A 21,244-nucleotide genomic window follows, 5' to 3' on the forward strand; every position below is an offset into this window, starting at 1 on the left:
TCACTCTACACAATTTCAACCTAATTAAATAAATTTAACAACCAAACTAAAACCATTCTTTTGATCTTATTCTTACCATTTGTAGGTGTTGTAACAGACATGATTTTCTACACATTGCAATTAAATTTACGAAACAAGCAGCATCTTTTTTTTTATTTTTTCATCTTTCGGAAATCAAAGCATGGGTACTTTCACTACAGTCTTGCAAGACTTGTACCCACTTTTACAGCTTGTTACACAACACACAAACCCCATTTCACAAATATAGATTATTAAAGCAGTGCATTTATCACAATAAAACCTAAATTGATATGTATAACATGATATGTATACTTTTGTTTATAAATAACTTTCTGGACTACTAACAAGCTAGCCCTTTAGTTAGCCTATACTGATGTACGGTACTTCATATTATAGCATAGGCCTACACTCCCTACAGCTATATCCATACAGAGCCACTGTAGGGGGTAAAAATGTGTGCAATTTTAATGAAAGTGCCCAAATACCAAAACAGCCATCGACTGAGTTTAAGAATATATAGGCCTAGCGTATATTACAACTACGGCTGCTGTGAAACTGGCCAACTCTGCATTTTACGTTCACTCTGTTTGTTATGCAGTAGACTACTAAGACCTTCGTCCTTTAGAATAAAAAAATAACTATGGTTAGTATGATATTAGCAAAGTATCACATTGTATTAGCTAGTATTAGGCTAACAAAGTATAATATTCAAAACTGATGAGCAGAGCTGCATGTCAATTTCTCTAAAACAAGGTCATTCCATAATATATATATATATTTCCTATTCCTAAACTGAAGAAGTGTTTCTGTTTCATAAAGGAGTGATTGAAAGTTTTTAACATTTTTAATCAAGTAAACAATTCTTCAGGTGGACATGAAGTAGCAAAAAGTGTAGGTCTATTCAGTATGTTTACAGGTTTTTGCAATTTCTATTCTGGGCAGATGCACAAAGGTTTACAAATGATTTCATGTCTGTGGGTACAAATTTGCTATATTGCTATCCTGTTATGGAGTTGTAGCCTACAAACAACAAATTAATATAGCCTACTTTATCAGATTGTGCTAGTTTTGTAGTTTCCCAAACATTGCTTAATTACATACATTTTTACCAAAATTAGTGACTTTGTTGATGATAGAGCCCTGGGCAACTGCTTCACCTGCCTATGGCCTAGCACAATTTAATATGCACAAAGCTACATTGGATTAGTCAATATACTAGTCAGTGTATGGATGGTGTGATGTATTGCAATTAATAATCTTACTACTAGCTCTTGTTCTGACAAATTAACTCTTGAAAGCTCTCACTACAATGACAAGGCTACATATCCAATGTATCGTAGGCTCACAAACTAACCATTTGTATAAAAAGTATATGTTTTTAATACAAAAAAGGAACCGTAACAATCTCAGAACTGCCTGTTTTGTTTTTTATTATTCCACTTCACACAGAAAACAACACTGATCACACAAATTTGCTTCAATGGACAATACAAAATACCGTAATGTTTTATAAACCTAGTCTAAATCTACTTGTAAAATATTTAGATGTGTATTCGCACAGATAGCCTACAGAAAACCAGCATGCAAAAGACGTTCATTAGCCTTTCTGTCCCTATTGCACAACTAAACTTCATTACTAACTAGTCTTCAACATGCAGCCCAACCACCAACAACCCTGTTTAAACTTTGAATACTTGCCAAACAGTGACACTACTGTGCGCAGAAGTGCTCTCGCGAGGTCACGTGACTTCGTATCCCGAAGCTCACTATATCCCCGGACAAAACAAACGCAGAATTTTTGGTCGTTTGACAACAAAGAAAAAATCGCAGCCCTGGATATGGTTGTTTAAAATTCAATAATCTGTAACAGCGACCCCACAACGTGGAATTAACACCAGAAGTGGAATATACTTGAATTTTTAAGAATTTTTTGTTACAAAAGTCGTTTGGAAGTTAAAACAAGAAATTGCAACTTTAAAGTAACAATCAAACTTTATAATACCATCATCATCTTTAGAACCAGTTAAATTGTCAGCACTGCCGGATATATTCTTTAATTTCAAGAAGCCACCTTTAGGTTTGAAGCTGATAGTACCAGATGTGTTCTGCAATGGCTGATCGAAGAAAATACAAAGTTATATTTTGTACCATGTCAGTAACATGTAAATGTAAAATCACCAGTTTAATCTTGCAATGATAAAGAACAAAGAGATCTAAAGTTTGGTATTTAATTTCTGGAAGTTACAACTGCTCAGGTCCATAGAAAACTGACAGGTAAAATGTAAAACGGAAAAGTTGATGTATGACACGTAGCTCTAGAATCAATAAAAATCGAAATATTTGACCACTTACAGACGGAACGACCCGTTTCGAAGACACCGATTGGGAGAAATCCCAATTTGGAGACAGTCTTTTTCGGAGAAAACCGATTCAGCAATTTCTTGAAAATCCAGCAATGGCTTTTGTTTATTTAGAGAATTTGCAGGGATTATTTGGGTAGGCGCATTAGTGTTCAGTGTTTACCTTCCCATACCCATGCAAACAAGAAAGATATGGTTTCAGTGAAGTAGATGTAATTTAACTGATATCTTGCGAGTACAGGCTATAGCGATATCTAGTAACGATTATTTTATAGGTTAGCCAATTAACCTAACCTATAATTGTTGATGTCGCAGTGGTGGATGTTGAGGGGAGAGGCGATTTCATACATTTGAAAATAGTTGGTCTGCCGGTTAATTTATAGGCTATTGTTTGAAGGAAGCAATTGGCAGATTCGCTACTGATGTGTCGACCGTGGTAATGATTCATGCGTAACAAGTATGGATATGAAATATTGTTTGAGAACTTTTTTTTTTGCAGAGAGTTAATTTGATTAACTCCTTATATATACAAGCAGATGCCTCTGTGAGATTTTAGAAATCTTCAAATTGGGATATCTCAAAATTGCCATCTTCGAATCGGATTCCTTAAATAGTAGCAGACCAAAATAGAGATTCCTAGATATAAACTTAATATGACATTGTGGAGATTAGTGTTCTTGTCAGGTCATCATTACTTTTAAGTAAAGTGCATTTTATTGAGTGGATAGTTAATAGTGGCGACAGTGAAGCATATGTTATCAATAAACAAGTACCAATTATATGTTACAGACAGGCCTAATGACATCACAACAACACGAACACAAGAACAGTTCTTGAAAAACCCTTAGTCTCTATCAACATTGATAAAGTTGGCTGCATAGCTGAGTGATGAGAGCGCTGGAACGGCAACCGAAAAGGCACCGGTTCGACACCACTTATGAGCATGCGGCTGTGTCTTTGGCAGAAGACTTAAAGTTAAAGGCATGCCTGAAAGAGGACATGAAGAATTGAAGATTGGCTTCCTTGCCTTCCCACCCACTTAATCTAAATCTTCAACCACCAGGTGTAAACCTGGATACGACAAAAAAAAACATTGATAAAAAAAAAATGGTCAACAGATAAATGAACATGATCAGTTTTAACTGACTTAAATTTAGAAAAAATGACAATTTCAAAGTAACAAGAAATTGCTTTTAAACAATCTAATGTCTTGAGTGTTTTTAAAACCAAAACCTGAATGAAGTGTGAAGCATGAACTATAAGAATTGGTTATAACGAGTATTGCGGATGCTTCTGTGCTGTACTACAAGCACTTGTGACTTTTGCTCCACAGAATAAATATTTTCTCCACCAATATTATTTTAGTTTCGGTGTGAATTTGTGAAAAAATGATTTGTCAATTACTGAATACAGGCTCGGTCTACTAGAACATGGTGGAATATGTTTGCTATTTAGAAGAATTTCTAATTGTTACAATTATAGCTATAAAAAACCTGTCATTTTCCCATTTCCAGAAGTACCGGTATGTAAAATAGGAAATATTTGCACCTGGACATATTTTTGGCGTGTTTAGCTGGAGATTAGGCATGTTCGTTGAGCAGCATTTATGCAATAGCAATGTAATATACGTAAGACTTTCCCACTGCATCCTGGAGGTAGTTTCATTCTGCATCAATTGCAAGAGCAGTTTTTAACAAAACAAAAAACTTGTTCCTTGTTTTTTTTTTACCCAAAAAAAACTTTTGATTGAGTGCCAAGAAGAGTGTTATGGTGGGCTATGCAATATTGTCACAATCAATGTGTGAGGTCTCGCGACGGGCTGCTTTGTATCTTGATCGAGCGTGCTGTTTTGATTGTAAAATTCTTATGCTATAGGTTATCATCGGTTATTGTCCTCTAGTAACCTTTGATTGCGAGATCTCTATTATGTAAGGTATTTCCAGAACATTCAGAACAAACCTGGAATGTTCTTTTGTTTTCCACGATTGCCAAATGACGTTTGTCATGACGTCATAAGGATGTTTATCAGTAGATCTGTGATTGCAAAATCTTTATTATGTAACGTGTTTTCTAGATCATTCTACTGCTAGGTGCAGATCTAGAAGCTTCTTTAAACCTGCTATAAATAGTGGTGTGAATTATGAGATGATTTTATTATGAGTTGATTATTAGAGTTGTATTACGAGTTGGATTATGAGAGTTGTGTTATGAGTTGTGGATTGGTAAAAGGTGCAGAAATTATTGTTGATTGAGATTTGAAGTAATTGAATACAAGTAGATGAAAATTGGTGCTGATATAAATTGTGTTCGAAATTAGAGTTATTTGAGAAGCCGTTTGTTAAAGTCCTTCAAGAACTTTCATTATCATTTCACCAGTAGAACTTATTCGACATTTAATTGACTGCTTTTCGGTTATACCCATTACACTACGTCATTGAACCTTTCCAAGTCTTTTTCCTGGTAAGAGATAGAAAGAAACTGTGACAAACATATCCAGTCTTCGAGTTAATGGAACGTACAGTAGGGTGTTGCAGGCGCCCCATAAAATTTAAATCTTGGTCTCACCATGCTTACCTTTTTTGTGGTACTGTGTTTAGATCAGTAGACCACAAATATGAAGTTTCATAAATTTTCATCGACGTTTACCTCCACCGCCGAGGCCATTTTGAGGACCACTTTTTGAAATTTTTCATGTTTTTTGCCACTAGAGGGCAGTGTATAAGTTTTGCAATATTGGGGGTACATTTAAAAGATGCCCTATGGTGTTCTGAATTGTTAAAAAAAAAATTGGAGAAATGGGATGAGTATATCCAAAAATATTTTCACTAATTTTTTTCACTAATTTTTTGCACAATACTGCTCCTAGTGGTGAAAAGGAAAATTAAAATATCTCAAAAACTACTCATCATATTGTTATGGAACTTGCATGCACCCCCCCATTTTCATGGGTAAGGAATTTGATTTTAGCAATATTTTTGCAAAATATTACCACTAGAGGGCGGTAATCCTAATTTTGATCTATTTTCCTGTAAAAAGGCGATATTGTTGCATTTCTTGAGCTGTGCTATCTGAAGAATACAATTTCATGACTTGTGCACAACAAAATTTATTCAATTGTAAAGAAACTGCATGCATGCACTATATCAGTGGTTCTCAACGGGTTTTGATTTTGTAGGGGGGCGGTATGATTACTTCGGCTTAAGGGGGGCGTTTTGATTATTGGGGGGCATTCTGGTTTAACCTATCTACCACCCAGCGTAACGATTCGTCAAAGAGCTTGTATCTTCGTGGTAGCATTTCCTACCTCATACCTTGGTGGAAAAGGGATTCAGCTGTGTTGTTCTGCTACATACCAAACAGCGAAACCCACTTGACATATCCATAAAAGGTGATCTTCGAATGTTTCTCACTGGCTTTACACCGGATGTGAAGAAACTGGCACTTTCTCACCAAACCCAAGGTTCACACTGACTACCAGTAGGCCTATACTGTTTTCATGCTCGCAAATAAATATTTGCTTTTCATCAAATATAGTTACTAGTCTCTAAAACAGTTACAGCCTGTTTAACCCTAAAAGGGGGATCATCAAAAGGTCCTTATCCTAATAGAAATATAATTCTATTTGAATAAGGACCTTCTGAATTTCTTAGAATTCTATTTGAAAAGGTCCTTATTCTAATAGAAATAGAATTCTATTTGAATAGGGACCTTCTGATGATCCCCCTTTTAGGATAAAACAGGCTGTAGCCTAAAGGTTTTAGAGACTGGTAACTAGTCTATATTTGATGTAATTCGCTCTTCTTGGCTTTTTGGATGGCATTGAGCACTTTTTGTAGTATTGTTTTTGTCACAATCAAGGTGCAAATGCCTCGCGATGGCTTGCTTTGTATCTTCAACGAATGTGCTATTTTCATTATGGAATTCTGGTGCGTTGTGTTATTATCGGTTATGACCTGAAGTAACCTCTGATTGAGAAATTTGTATTATGTAACGTATTTCTAGAATCATCTGTAAGCATGCAAATCTAGAAGGTTCTGTTGTTTTTCATGATTTCTGAGCGTCGTTTGTCATGACGTCATAAGGTTGTTTATCAGTAAATGTCCGATTGCGAAATCGTTATTATGTAAGAATCTTCTTGCGAACGTGACCTTCTAGAGACTTCTGTTGTTTACCTTTTAAATGCTACGTGACCGAACAATGGTTCTTTATGATGTAACCTTCTCGAAGTTACTGGACTAAACAGCCAACTATAAATAGTGGTGTAGTTTGTATTTCTGATGATTCTGAGATTATTATGGTGTTTATTATAAGTTGATTATGAGAGTTGTGCTATGAGTTGTGGATGGGTAGTTGATGCAGAAATTAGAGTTATTTGAGAAGCCGTTCGTTAAAGTTCTTCAAGAAGTCAGATTATCATTTCACTAGTAGAATTATTCGACATTTAATTGACTGCTTTTCGGTTGACCCATTAAACTACGTCATTGAACCTTTCCAAGTCTTTTTCCTGGTAAGAGATAGAAAGAAATCGTGACAGTTTTATATTCGCTTTTCGTAATTAATCGTTTTTGTTGATGGGCGGTAACATTTTGCCAGTTCATGAAGGGGGCGTTGGGCCAAAAAAGGTTGAGAAACACTGCACTATACCAATAAATCCAAACAGGCATTGTGAATCTTAGTTAACACAATTTCCGCAAAGGCAGTTTTGCATCTTCATTGTGTTGATAAATGACGTTTTCTATGATGTGGTATCTTTCTTCAATCCTCCTCCAATACTTGAATATAGTTTTGCAGATTTTTTTCTTGTTTTGCTAGATGAAGAAGGTCGGATACCAGTTTTACCCCTCTCTCTGCTGAATCATTGCAGACTCTGAGTGCACTTATGATACCATTAGCAGAAGCATAGCCATCATCTATTTCCCACTCTTTCGGGTGTTTGGCAAGAAAAGTTGTTGAAATGTGCAAAAGTTCAAAAAACATTTTGCTGCTGGCATTTGCATAGGAGCACAATGACAATGAGTTATCATTAACAATATCTGGCAGCTCTGGCTTTCCGTATCCATTACCAAACCTGTTTGTAACCTGGCCATCGAAACTTGCATTTAAATGCAACAGAGTTCCAGCCAAAGCTTCCTTTTCATCCATAGTGACTTGTTCGTCCCATAGAGCTAAGGGGAGCAGTTCCTCACAGTCCCCAGTTACATACCATGTGTGCCTACCTAAAGCTTTTAAAGCAGCAACAGTGCAACACTGATATTGTCTACTGCAGCATAGCTTTTGATGTTACTTACCACTCTACCAGTTGCAAATCTTCTCGGGGTGCTGATGCAGCAATTGGACAGTTGAACCACCATCCATTAAATTAATACAAAAGTGCAAAAGTCAACAAATCACTCTTTGTTTTGTATTTGTGGCTTGGAAATGATTCCTTGTGGTAGAAAGTCTTGCAGCATTATTATCTTATAGCAATAGAGCTGCTTTCCCATCCACCTTGCTCGATGGACTGTACCACATTTCATGAAGTTGAACTGTCCACTGTTGATTCCAATGTACATCGCCATCAGGTTTAAAAGTTCTTTGTAGTTACCCCTCTGATAATTTTGCATATCTCTCTCAAAATTTATAAGTGCTTCCATTTTTCTGCTTTGAGTTGTTACAAATTCTCCCAACTCTTGAGGATCTTTGTTGTGCAGTACAGCTGCAGCATGTGGGGTTGCATCAATTTTTTTGAATAGTTCAATGTCTGGAGATCTTGACATTTCGATTTTCACGGCATTGAACTATTCAAAAGATTCCGGAACAAAGGATTCAATGCAACCCATCCTGATGCACACTGTCAGTTTTTGTTTTATGTATGTTTCGGCGTTTCGCATCCAAACAAAAATAAAATGACCATCCATCCATGTACTGCACACCAAAGATCCTCAAGAGTTGGGAGAATTTGTAACAACTCAAAGAAAAATGGAAGCACTTATAAATTTTGAGAGAGATATGCAAAATTATCAGAGGGGTAACTACCGTAACTACAAAGAACTTTTAGACCTGATGGTGATGTACATTGGAATCAACAGTGGACAGTTCAACTTCATGAAATGTGGTACAGTCCATCGAGCAAGGTGGATGGGAAAGCAGCTCTATTGCTATATAAGATAGTAATGCTGCAAGACTTTCTACCACAAGGAATCATTTCCAAGTCACAAATACAAAACATACAAAACATATAATTTAATGGATGGTGGTTCAACTGTCCAATTGCTGCATCAGCACCCCGCGAAGATTTGCAACTGGTAAGTGACATCAAAAGCTATGCTGCAGTAGACAAAACTATCAGTGTTGCTGCTTTAAAAGCTTTAGGTAGGCACACATGGTATGCAACTGGGCAGCTGATCCCCTTAGCTCTATGGGACAAACAAGTCACTATGGATGAAAAGGAAGCTTTGGCTGGAACTCTGTTGCATTTAAATGCAAGTTTCGATGGCCAGGTTACAAACAGGTTTGGTAATGGATACGGAAAGCTAGAGTTGCCAGACATTGTTAATGATAACTCATTGTCATTGTGCTCCTATGCAAGTGCCAGCAGCAAAATGTTTTTTGAACTTTTGCACATTTCAACAACTTTTCTTGCCAAACACCCGAAAGAGTGGGAAATAGATGATGGCTATGCTTCTGCTAATGGTATCATAAGTGCACTCAGAGTCTGCAATGATTCAGCAGAGAGAGGGGTAAAACTGGTATCCGACTTTCTTCATCTAGCAAAACAGGAAAAAAATCTGCAAAACTATATTCAAGTGGTGGAGGAGAATCGAAGGAAGGATACCACATCTTAGAAAACGTCGTTTATCAACACAATGAAGATGTACAACTGCCTTTGCGGAAATTGTGTTGACTAAGACTCACATTGCCTGTTTGGATTTATTGATATAGACATAGTGCATGCATGCAGTTTCTTTACAATTGAATACATTTTGTTGTGCATAAGTCATGAAATTGTATTCTTCAGATAGCACAGCTCAAGAAATGCAACAATATCGCCTTTTTACGGGAAAACAGATCAAAATTAGGAATACCGCCCTCTAGTGGTAATATTTTGCAAAAATATTGCTAAAATCAAATTCCTTATCTACGAAAATGGGGGGGTGCATGCAAGTTCCATAACAATATGATGAGTAGTTTTTAAGATATTTTAATTTTTCTTTTCGCCACTAGGAGCAGTATTGTGCAAAAAATTAGTGACAAAACTTGAATATTTCTGGATATACTTATCCCATTTCCCCAATTTTTTTTTTAACAATTCAGAACATCATAGGGCATCTTTTAAATATACCCCCAATATTGCAAAACTTATGCACTGCCCTCTAGTGGCAAAAAATATGAAAAATTTCAAAAAATGGTCCTCAAAATGGCCTCGGCGGTGGAGGTAAACGTCGATGAAAATTTATGAAACTTCATATTTGTGGTCTACTGATCTAAACACAGTACCACAAAAAAGGTAAGCAAAATCCGAGAGGGTCGGGGCGCCTGCAACACCCTAACGTACAGTCCAAAGTTTAAAGTGACCATTAGTGTTCGTGTAGGGTCAGCATTGAGTCTGTTGTTGTTTGCTTGTCACTGCGTCCTTCTAAGTGTTTTTGAAGAAGAGTAACAGCACCTTTATGTTTCCCAATCATTGTAGGAGCTTCATCTGTTGTCACCAAAACCAATTTTGAAAGATCGAGAGTCATGCCCTCAATGCACAGCATCAATGCTTTCAAAATATCTTCTCTTGTTGTAGTATCATTCATAGGAACCAATTTCACAAAATCTTATACAGTGTTAAAATTTGAAGTGACTCCAAGCGCAAATATCGCAAGCTGAGCTGTGTCCGTGCTATCAGTGCTGTCATCAATGGCTATCGAACAATATTGCAAATTTTTAAAGCAATTTTGTTGACAAGTTTTCATCTTCTGACATTTCTTCTATTCGTCGGGTGACCGTTTTAGCAGAAAAGCTAAGATTTGAAAACTTTTTTTTGAAGACAAATGACTTTGACAACGATAATCAGACTGTCTTTTATGAATTCACCATCAGAAAGGCTTCTTGTTTTTTGCAATTAATTTCGTCACCTCATTTTGCACCTCATAACCAATGCTCTGTTGTTGAAACATACTACTCTGTTTCCAAACTGAATTTAAGGCAGTTAATTTTATCTTGTCTCGTTTGGCCACTATACTTCGAAAAGTAAGAATGCTCTGTCTCACAATGATGCTAGATGCTATAATCCTTGCTGACAGCAACACATTTATTGCAAATTAAGCATGTAGATTCGCCGAAGTGTAATATAAAAAACTATTTCTCCGTCCACATATCATTAAAATCTCGGCACTTGGCAGCAACCTTTTTACGTTTTGCTAACATCCTAGGCTGCCTAAAAATTTATATACAGACTTTATATTTAGGCTAGTTATTGTTTTAACGACACTGTGTGACTGTATATGTATAGAACTTCATTGTACTGTTTTGTTTTAACGACGTAACACATTTCTTAACAGACTAACTACTTATAATACAATCAAACAGCTTTATTCTACTAGTGTTATGCCTAGTGTACAGCCTCACTCAGTCATCAGACTAACTACTGTTTGCACTCTACCAATACAGTAGTCTCCACTTAACAACCCCAAGTTGGTCCGGTCCGGAATTACTGAATGCATGAGAGTGGCAAAAATCATCTCTCACATAATAGGCCCACCGGTTGTATAAGCTCAAAATCGTCGGGCCCGGAGGTAGGCTTAATAAGCGGGGACTATGTACTTAAAAACTAAAACTTCCAACATGACTAACTACAGTGCCAGGGATGCTCTCACAGCTAGTTATACTCTCAATAGCTTTCACGTTTCATACATTTTCTATTTTTACTTTTTATTGTTAACCTTATTGTCTATGACTTCATAATAATCATACATGAAACGGCTCAGTAAGTTTAACCACAAAGCTACTAAGCATTCCAAAATGTAACGGAATGCTTCCACTCTCACTAATGCACTTGCACATGTCTGCAAACACACACACTTATTATTACTCCATTGCATGGCATTTCCCTTATTGCCTAATTTCATAGCTTTATCACCTGATAAGATAAAATTACAAATGAGTCAGCGAGCTGTGCTCTTTTAATAACTAACGAGATGTTTCGGGCCGGATGATTTTGCTTGATGGGCCGGACCCGGCCGTGGGCGGTAGGTTACCGACCCCTGTTGTAAATGATAGCATTCATGACCCAATCAGAAGAAACAAAAAATTAGATCCAAATGCTGATTTCTTGCAATAAAGTCTAGTTTTATAGCATACCTTACCACATTTTACATGCTGTATGCTTCATGTGATAACTTACATAACCACATTTTGGTTTTGGGCATTAAACAACATAAATATTCCTCAATTTACTGCAAGTTGTACTGCGTTAACTTTGTTTAAATTGTTGCATATATGTGATCATGTATCGCACTATCAAGGCGATTTCATCATCTAAAAATTCAAAAATTGATTTTCAAAAGCTAAAATTTAGACTACAAAAGGACCAGTGTATTTCTTAGAAAATAATTTTTTATGGAACGATTAAAATGAAATTTAAGATACGTGCAAATTTATACATTCAGTATAAATACGTTTTCTTCAAAATTGTTAGATGCAGGGCCATTTTTGAGATCAAAATTCATCATATTTTTCGGCTATAGGTAAATTTGACCCAAAGGAGCTAAAATCTAAACAAGGTATTTTTTCATAAAACCACCGCAAATAAAAAAGATACAAGTCATCGGGACCAAGTTTCATTTTTTTTCATGGCACCCGCCACACCCTAACGATCAGCTAAAACTTACCATGTGTAATCCAGGTGAACTTCCTTTGGATGTGTCAGCCAACCCACTGGAAATAACCCGGATGTTAGTTCCAATGTCATGTAACCTTCCTTTTGAAGCAAAATTTGATTCCACCTCTTTTAAACGACGATGATATGAATCAAGCTTCTTTTGTAACTAAACGAAAGCAAGGTTTGCATGAAAAGAGCACTGGTAGAATAGGTAAAAACACAGCGAAACTTAGGAAAAGGGGGTGAGTCTATATGCAACGTTATTCCTAAATTTAGAAAAAGGGGGTGAGTATATATGCAACGTTAGCCCTAAATTTAGGTTACAATAGAATATTTTGAAACCTCTCATATAATTTTTTTGAAATTTCCATCCAAAAAGTACCTACTCCTAGCCGGAAAATTACCTTTTAGAAGAAGGTAAGAAGAGTTAAGTTAATACGTTTTTCAAATTCACAACTATAAACAGAGTTACCGGTGCACTATTTTCAGCTACTTTCAACTTTTTGGACAATTAGTGTTAAAAAACGCTCTTGCGCATCATGAAAGGAAACCTTAAATTGATACTTCGTAAAACTAAGTTGACACAGTTTTAAAGACACAATAACAACAAAATACACGCATGTTTTTCTCGGCAGTCGAGTGTAGCAAGAGTTGACAGTGATAGACACTTGTTTCATCCACGAGGTTAGGCTCATCAGTATTGCACCACTAATTCATGCCACATAGTTCTCAACAGGTCAGTCAATTAAATTCTTACCTTTGTGCAAAGAAAACAATTAAACTAACTGTCACCAAGGATTATACACTGTTGAGAAGGAGCAATCTTCCTGGCATCAGCACTACTGGACTACTGACTATATGCCACTCTGCAGGCACATTTGCCACTCTGCCAGATATGCAAAATCCGGGGCCACCTGACATCAAAGTGCCCAACCAAAAGACAACGAACCTAGGCCGATACACTTCCAAACTGACCAGAAAACGGGCGCTTGCGAGGAGATCAAAACGCTCACTAGACAGAAGCAATGAATGCTTCTGCCAAAGGTCGGAGGCCGCTTTCCTTGCAAGGAACTCGCAGGGCAGCGCATGGTCACCCGTTTCCACGCTTAAAATGAGGAAAACGTACGACTCAGAGTCGTCGCCCACCAAACAGATTACTTGCTCTGTTTCCTGGTCATCAGGCTTTCACAAGCCTGATTGCGGAACTGCATGACCAATATTCCTAAAAAAAAACAAAAAAACAACAGGGCAAAGAAGCGTAAAAGCTCCACCACGAGCAATGATGGCTCTACATCTCTCTCTACATCATGGGCCGTGGAGGGAAACGCAACCACAAAACCCCCGTGCAAAGCAGCCTTTCTTCAGCTGCCAATAACAGGCCTCGAAATTCGTTTTTGTTGACGGCGGACAAACGTGTCCGGTCTAAGCAGCTATCTCGGCAGACAAATTAAGTCTCACGGCGGAAACACAAGTTTTAGCGTCGATCGTCATGCTCAATCACTTTATATTGAAAATTCTTCGCCATTTGAGAACTATAGCTGCGGTTTGAAAGGCTTTTTAAAATTTCAGCAAAATCACTCTGAAAGGCTTTCATCAGACCAACAACGTGCGTTTGAAGAGTCAAAGCGGCGTGTAGCTGCTTGCTGCACAACTAATTAACTTCTACCGAACGAGGTCGTGTGGCTTCTTGCGTCACAATGCTTTGGGCACGAGTCGGTAAACTTCTACACTAACGCTACTATTTTCTGCTGTGCAGTTTCACTAGGCTTTTTTCTTTAAGTTTAAGTTCATTTTTGCGTGTCATGTGAGTGAAAGTGAATTTTCCCTGAGCCTTTTCTTTCTTACAGTAATACCATAACTTAACAAATTTTGCTGCATCTTGCTGTAATAGCCTACTCATACTGGTATAATCTGATTTTGTAACCAACCTTGCCTTGTCAATATTACTCGGAGATCAAACCAAGAAATTGTGACGTAAAACTTGAACAAACTTGTGCTGATTAGTGTGGAAGTACTCGTACTCCCATTGATTCTTAGCGAATTATTCACCTTCGTTACGCTGATTCAATGTCATCAATCGTTGAAGCAATGTAAAAATCGAAAGTTTTCCTGCTTCAATGGAAGCTACCCAGACAACAAAATTTATCATTTTTACATTGATTCAACGTCTCCGTCTACATTGAATTAATATAAGCATGATAGATTTTGTTGTCTAGGTGAGAGATACAGAATTCACATTTTCTAGATGCGCGCTAGAAATTTGCGCAGGAAATTACATTCTCGCAACAATTGTTAGTAATGTGCAATGACGATTTGTATCGCTAGTTCCTGTGTGATTTCTCGGCGGACAAATATGACCAATCTAGATGGTACTTCCCGCGGACATCACATGCTGTGACGGCGGACATGACCGCCGTGTCCGCTGTGAATTTCGAGGCTTGCAATAAGTTCGATAAATACCTTTCCAGCACACTGGAGACCAAGACATCGACTCCAAAAGAGCGCTCGAACAAGCGAAGATTGATTTCTGAATCAGTACCTCCCATGGCACTGACTCCAAAAGACCACGACGCATCCCATGGGTAGGCACTTTAACAAGCAGATTTCTAATAATCTACGCGCGTACCCAATCCAACCACGAACCAATGAGATGCTACGTTATCTGTACGTTATCTACGTTATCTGCTATTGTGACCATTCCAGCATTCAGCCAGAGAATTATCAATTACTTTGAACTTTGTTTGGTAATTACAGAAGAAAAAAGAGCTATAGCAGAGGTGGGAATCAAACCCACGTCATTGTAATGACTACCACCGCCCTAACCCAATGCGCCAAGCCAACCGATGGCAAAGCGATGATTTAATTTAGCTAGAAATTGCGTTTTTCCTTTATTCTTCCCAAACGCAATCTTGATGACGTCATGAAAAGCGTAGCTTCTGATTGGTTCGTGCTGGATTGGATATCTGCATGTTAAAGTGCCTACCAATCCCATGCCACCTCCGACGATGCACCTGTATCAGTTGAGAAAGACCAACTGTCAACTGACTCGGAGTCCGTTTCTTTAAGAGAATCTCTGCGGGCTGGACTACCCGGGACTTCTCACCATCGAAATGTCTTCAGTTCAGTGGATGAGCTCATGACCTCAGACGATGACCCCTTCGTCCAGACGGCCTAGTCCACCCCTAAAACTTTAATCTCTTTTTTCTCTATCTTTAATCATGTTTGCAGGTACGAAGAGTGATGACTTGGACGTCGGACTGGGCAACCTCAAGGTTGGCTTAATGAACATCAACGAAATCATCATCACCACGTGCCGTCTCCGATCTGAAGGTTGGCTGTCATTTTCTTCCACTACTCTTTTTGTTTCTCCGATGCTTGACAAATCAGGGTCTGCTACTATTCGGCGAGTCCGATTCGAAGAGTCCGATTCGCAGAATTACCTATTCAGAAACAGCCTTTTTCGGAGAGTTCCCTCTTCAGAGATTTTTTGAAATTTTTTTTGAAAATTGTTGGGTACCGTAGCCTAATTATCATTGCCGCTTTTACATCGTTTTAACGTCGCTAAACGTTGAAATCGTGCAGAATAAAATAGAGACAAAATGTTTGAACAATTAAATGAAAATTCGTCATGTCAATAATTTCAACTATAAAAGAAACGATAATATTGTGGAATATCCTAGTATGCGTATCCTAGGCAGCTACAGTTCTCTTTTCTACACTATTTCAACGTTTAGCGACATTAAAACGATGTAGAAACGGCAATTTCTGCTGGTCGAGTGGTCGGGATAACTAGGCTATGGTATTTCAACGTTTAGCGTGTGTGTTAGCAAAGGTGTTGCGGCCGACGGTCGTGCCAAATTTCTTTCAACTCAATCACTTACTTCAGTCACAAGCATGTTTTTACGTTCGCGCAATGATAAGAGTCCAGGTCGGACGTTTTGCACGGTTTGTATTTTGATGGCAGAAAAGACAAGACACTAAAGATTGAAGTAGACAATCATGGGGTGTCTCACAAAAGATCTGTTGTTGAAGAGCATGTGTGTATTATCGCCGAGCCTGGATCTCAGTATTTAAGTCCAACCGCAAAAACAGCCAGAAGCATTGCCGACTCCATAATATCAGCAGTTCATGATAGAGGAAGAGACACCAGCTTAATAACAGCCGTGGGGTGTGATGGTACTGTGGTAAATACGGGTCATGCAGGCGGTGTTATCCGACTGTTGTAATTAGATTTTCGAAAACCGCTGCAATGGTTGGTACATCAACTTCACGCAAACAAATTACCTCTGCAGCATCTTCTTGAGTTATGGGATGGCAGTACAACTGGTCCCCGTGGGTATTCCGGACAAATTGGAAAGGCTTTACTTATAGTACATGTAATAAAATGCCTATCCGACGATTTAAATCAATACCAAGTAATTTTCCTCATATGGGCGTGACCGATTTAAGCACGGACCAAAGATACCTCCGGGACATTTGTCATTGTGTTTGTACAGGAGAAATTTCCAGTTCACTTGCCACCAGAAGTCCAGGTAAGCTTAATCACTCACGATGGTAAACTGCAAGGAATCGCATTCTGCGGTTGTCTATGGGGACCACAGAACCCTCTGATAATTTAAAAACGTTGGCTACCGTTGTCATGAGGTTATATGCTCCTATGTGGTTCGAAATAAAGTGCAATCCACTATGTATCGACGGAGCTGTTCATCTATGGCAAATCATCAGCAAATCTCGCTACCAGTCGAATAAACTAAAGACCATTGTCGACCCTGTTATTAAAAGAAATGGACTTTTTGGCCACAGCAAAAACATACTTTTATCAATGTTGTTTGACAAAGAAACACAGGGGCATGAGCTGGGAATACGCCGTATATATACTGTTTGCACGAGAAACTCCCGTTTGCACTGAAATCCGGCGCTTTAAACTGCCAAATTTCAATTTTACTGCTGTCAGTTATGTTGATAATGATATATTGGCAAAGCGATAACAACAAATCGAACCTCCAATAACTAAGAAAATGACAACAGAAACTTTGGTCGTTCAAAAACATCAACCTAAGCCAACATTCTCTCAATTTCCCCTGCTACACGCAAGCAGTCGAGCAAGAAGGCCTCTGTTGCATATGTGGTGACGCTAACCGCGATGGATTCATCAGAAGTCAGCTACAGTACAGGAAAGACATGCCGCGTCTCAATACAAAACAAGATTTTAGATCATGTTCTTAAAAGGTTTGCGTATCCTACATGTACTTGTAATTCTACTTGTAAATATAGATTTTCTGCGTAATTTACAATGATTCGCGGGAGGTAGTGCAGTTACAAATGTGTAAAAATGGGAATTTTAATAATTTGCAATTCTTTTCTGAATTTTAAACTTTGTTGGGCCACCCCAAGATATTAATTTTTTTGGAATTTTATTTTTGCGTTGTGCTTACAATGTCAGTGCACAACTTTTCCGTGTTCTTAATAAGCGATTAAAAATTAAAACAAAAAATAAAATTTTTGGAAATTTTCCACTTTTTCTAATATTTCAACTTCTTTGGGGCAACCCAAGATATTAAAATTTTTGAAAATTTTTTTTTGTGTTATGCTTGCAATGTCAGTGCACAGCTTTTCCGCGCTCTTAACAATTAAAAACAAAAATGAAAATTTTTGGAAATTTTCCACTTTTTTTAATATTTCAACTTCGTTAGGGCAACCCAAAATATTAAAATTTTTGAAATTTTTTTGTGTTGTGCTTACAATGTCAGTGCACAACTTTTCCGCACTATTAATAAGTGATTAGGAAAGTTAAAAAACGATCCACCCTAGTGGGCACAGCACAACAACTATATACATAACATATGCAAGCATCGAACCCGACAGAGCGCCCTTCTATCAGAATGGCCCGTTTCGGCGAGATTAATTCGGCTAGTCCGATTCGGCGAGTGCCCTATTATTGGCGAGAGCCCTTTTCGGCGAGTTCCCTATTCAGCAATTTTTGGAATTTTTTTAAAATTATCGGGTACCGTAGCCTAATTATCATTGCCGTTTTAGGGTTGGGGATAGGGGTTAAAGGTTAGGGTTGGAGTTAGGGGGTTAAGGGTTAGGGTGTTAAAGGTTAGGGGGTTAAGGGTTAGGGGGTTAAGGGTTAGGGGGTTAAGGGTTAGGGGGTTAAGGGTTAGGGGGTTAAGGGTTAGGGGGTTAAGGGTTAGGGGATTAAGAGTTAGGGGGTTAAGGGTTAGGAGGTTAAGGGTTAGGGGTTAAGGATTAGAGGTTATTTAAACGTTTAACGACGTTAAAACGATGTAAAAGCGGCAATGATAATTAGGCTATGGTACCCAATAATTTTTTTTAAAAAATCAAAAAATTACCGAAAAGGGCTCTCGCCGAATCGGACTAGCCGAATTGGACTCACCAAATCGGACTCGCCAAATAGTAGCAGACCCTTCTATGCAGGGACGATGTTCGTAGTGAAGAAACTCTTACATGACAGGTCCGAAATCACACACCACACCATATTACAAAACTGAATACATTATCTCAACGTCAATGGTGGCAACACTAACATAATCAATAAACATCTTCAATCAACGCATACGGTACCCTTCCGCAGAGCAGCGGGGAGAGAAAGTCCTGTATAGAACTGCTCTCTGAAGATATGCTATAATATGAATATCAACATGTGGTCTTACTCGGTGATTTTAACATGATCATTCATGCGTGACCTAGAGTTTCGAAACTTCGCAAGAGGTTGACAATCATCTTCAAGTGTATCTTCACCAAATCTGAAGGTCATAGCTTAAAATGTTGCTGATTTACACAACATCAAACTCTCCACATAAAAATTTGGGCAAATTTTCACGCTTGAGTGATTCTGAAATTGCCAATTTTTAAATGCGCATAATTTCGGATGTACTGAACCGATTTCGGTAAAATTGGTTTCATTTTGCTCAGTACAACTTTCTCTACAATTGTGCAAAGTTTCATTAAAATCTGAGATGGTGGGTTACATTTTCACTTTTTTCTGGATGATTTGAAAAAGAATGACCCAGCAGCTACCCATGCCCATAGTTGGTGGAAACGCAATAAGATGGCAAATTATCAGTCAATACTTCTAAAGTAATCCGGTCTTGGAACTCATACACCAATCTTGCCACCAGGAGAACATGGGTTGTCAATATTTTTAAATTAAAGTAATATTTTTAACGCAATCGATTGATTTTCACCCAGTGCTGTAAATGCGCCGGTTGCTGTTTTCTTTCATTGTACACCTGATGAGGGATCTGTGAGTAAATACTCAGCCAGCAAATCATTTTTTACATTGATTCAACATTTACAGACATTGAATCAATGTAAACAGTGGTTGATTTGCTGGCAGGGTAGTATCCTGAGGTATATGTATACTAGTTTTTTCTATCTGTTTTAATGAAGTTATGAAACCATGGCTACAGCTACCTGGTGTGTTTATTTCTAAATTTTTCTGTATGAATAACAATTACAAACAGCGAAAAGTTACAACCATTCAATTGTACATATATATACAACAGGTTATCACTAGGGCGATTTTTTGTAACCAAAATGACTTCAATTCTGCGAAAAAATCACCAAAAAGTAATATTATTCAACGAAAACAAGAAAGCGAAAGAAATGGCAGCAATTCCACATAAAAAAGCATCTAAATTAGTTTCAATTTGTACTCAAATCAGAATTACACATTCAAATTACACAATGTAATGTTTTACATTCTCTGGGAAGAAGTTTCTGTCAATCGAACACTTTATACAACTTAGTGGTTGCAGGAAAAACAGCAGGAAAAAACAAACACTTTAGCTGTTGCAGGGAAAACAATTGGTTAAATATAGTTAACACAATTTGTTTGATCGCAAAAATTTATTAACAAGTTTTCGGTAATACACGTGATACAAACAAGCATGGGCTCGTGCATACCTAAACTCCATACCATAGTAGAAAATATATGTATTAAAAGTCTTGGCATTACATAAAATGTAAATTCATCTCTCCAGTAGCAATAAAAGATATACAAATAGGGGAATTAGGCAAAAAAGTATGCAAAATAAAGTGACCTAACAAATGAAAAGTAATCTAAAGACACAAAAAGTGACTTTTGGTAACTGTCACAATCAATGTGCAAAGCCTCGCGTCGGGCTGCTTTGCGTCTTGACAGAATGTGCTGTTTTCATTATGGAATTCTTGAGCGGTATGTTATTATCGGGTATTGACCTAAAGCAGGGGTGGGGAACCTTTTCAGTATTGCGGGCCACATAAAATGAGAAATAACACAAGCGGGCCACTAAAAATTTCGAAATTTTATTTACAGAAAAAACTGATTCGCAGCGGTAGGTGCTTCCAAACAGAGACACATATTTCAAAGCATGTTCCCGCATGACTGGAAAATCACCAGCATTTATGCAGCTTTGATAAAAGTTGAGCTGTGGAATGTTTTGGTACATCGCTTTCAACGTACCGTCATTCTGGAGATCTACTATTTCATGTTGGAAGTTATTAGGAACATCATTATTAAGAACATCTTATTGTTTTCAAGTTGTACTTTCCACAGATGTAGTTTAGCTTCAAATGATTTCACTTTTGCAAACAAGGAGTTCAAAAGCTGATTCGGTCCCTGCAACTTGACGTTGAGCTCGGAGAGGTGCTCGCTAATGTCAACCATAAACGCTAGGTCACACAACCATTGGCTATCAGTGAGTTCGACGACATGGTTTCCCTGATTATTCATGAACTGATCGACTTCGTTTCGTTTCATTTCTTCATCGACGGCCATTCGCAATATACCGAGAATGCAGAGCCTACTCTTTTTTGAGCTGTTGTTTCAATATATTTTGGGTAAAGAAATTTTGACGCGGGCCACATGGAACAGTCACGCGGGCCACATTCGGCCCGCGGGCCGCAGGTTCCCCACCCCTGACCTAAAGTAACCTCTGATGACGAAATCTGTATTATGTAACGTGTTTTCTACAACCTTCGGCCCTACGTGACATTCTAGAGACTTCTGTTGTTT

General features: G+C 37.9%; 1 protein-coding gene across 6 annotated transcripts in view; it reads right to left on the reverse strand.

Annotated features, from left to right (window-relative positions):
• LOC145764953 (transmembrane and coiled-coil domains protein 1-like) overlaps positions 1-21,244 on the reverse strand; it is a 183,537-nt gene that overhangs the window by 60,498 nt on the left and 101,795 nt on the right. For 5 of the 6 annotated variants that reach the window (XM_082576666.1, XM_082576667.1, XM_082576662.1 and 2 more), the window contains 2 exons: positions 12,236-12,391; positions 2,024-2,135 (listed from right to left, as the gene is read on the reverse strand). In XM_082576666.1, coding sequence (XP_082432792.1) covers positions 2,024-2,135; positions 12,236-12,391 — 268 coding nt within the window. The remainder of the gene's footprint in view (positions 1-2,023; positions 2,136-12,235; positions 12,392-21,244) is intronic. The other variant, XM_082576668.1, reaches the window with a different exon arrangement.

This window comes from Aplidium turbinatum, chromosome 2 (genome assembly GCF_918807975.1).
Source record: "Aplidium turbinatum chromosome 2, kaAplTurb1.1, whole genome shotgun sequence".
In the NCBI taxonomy this organism is placed as follows: Eukaryota; Metazoa; Chordata; class Ascidiacea; order Aplousobranchia; family Polyclinidae; genus Aplidium; species Aplidium turbinatum.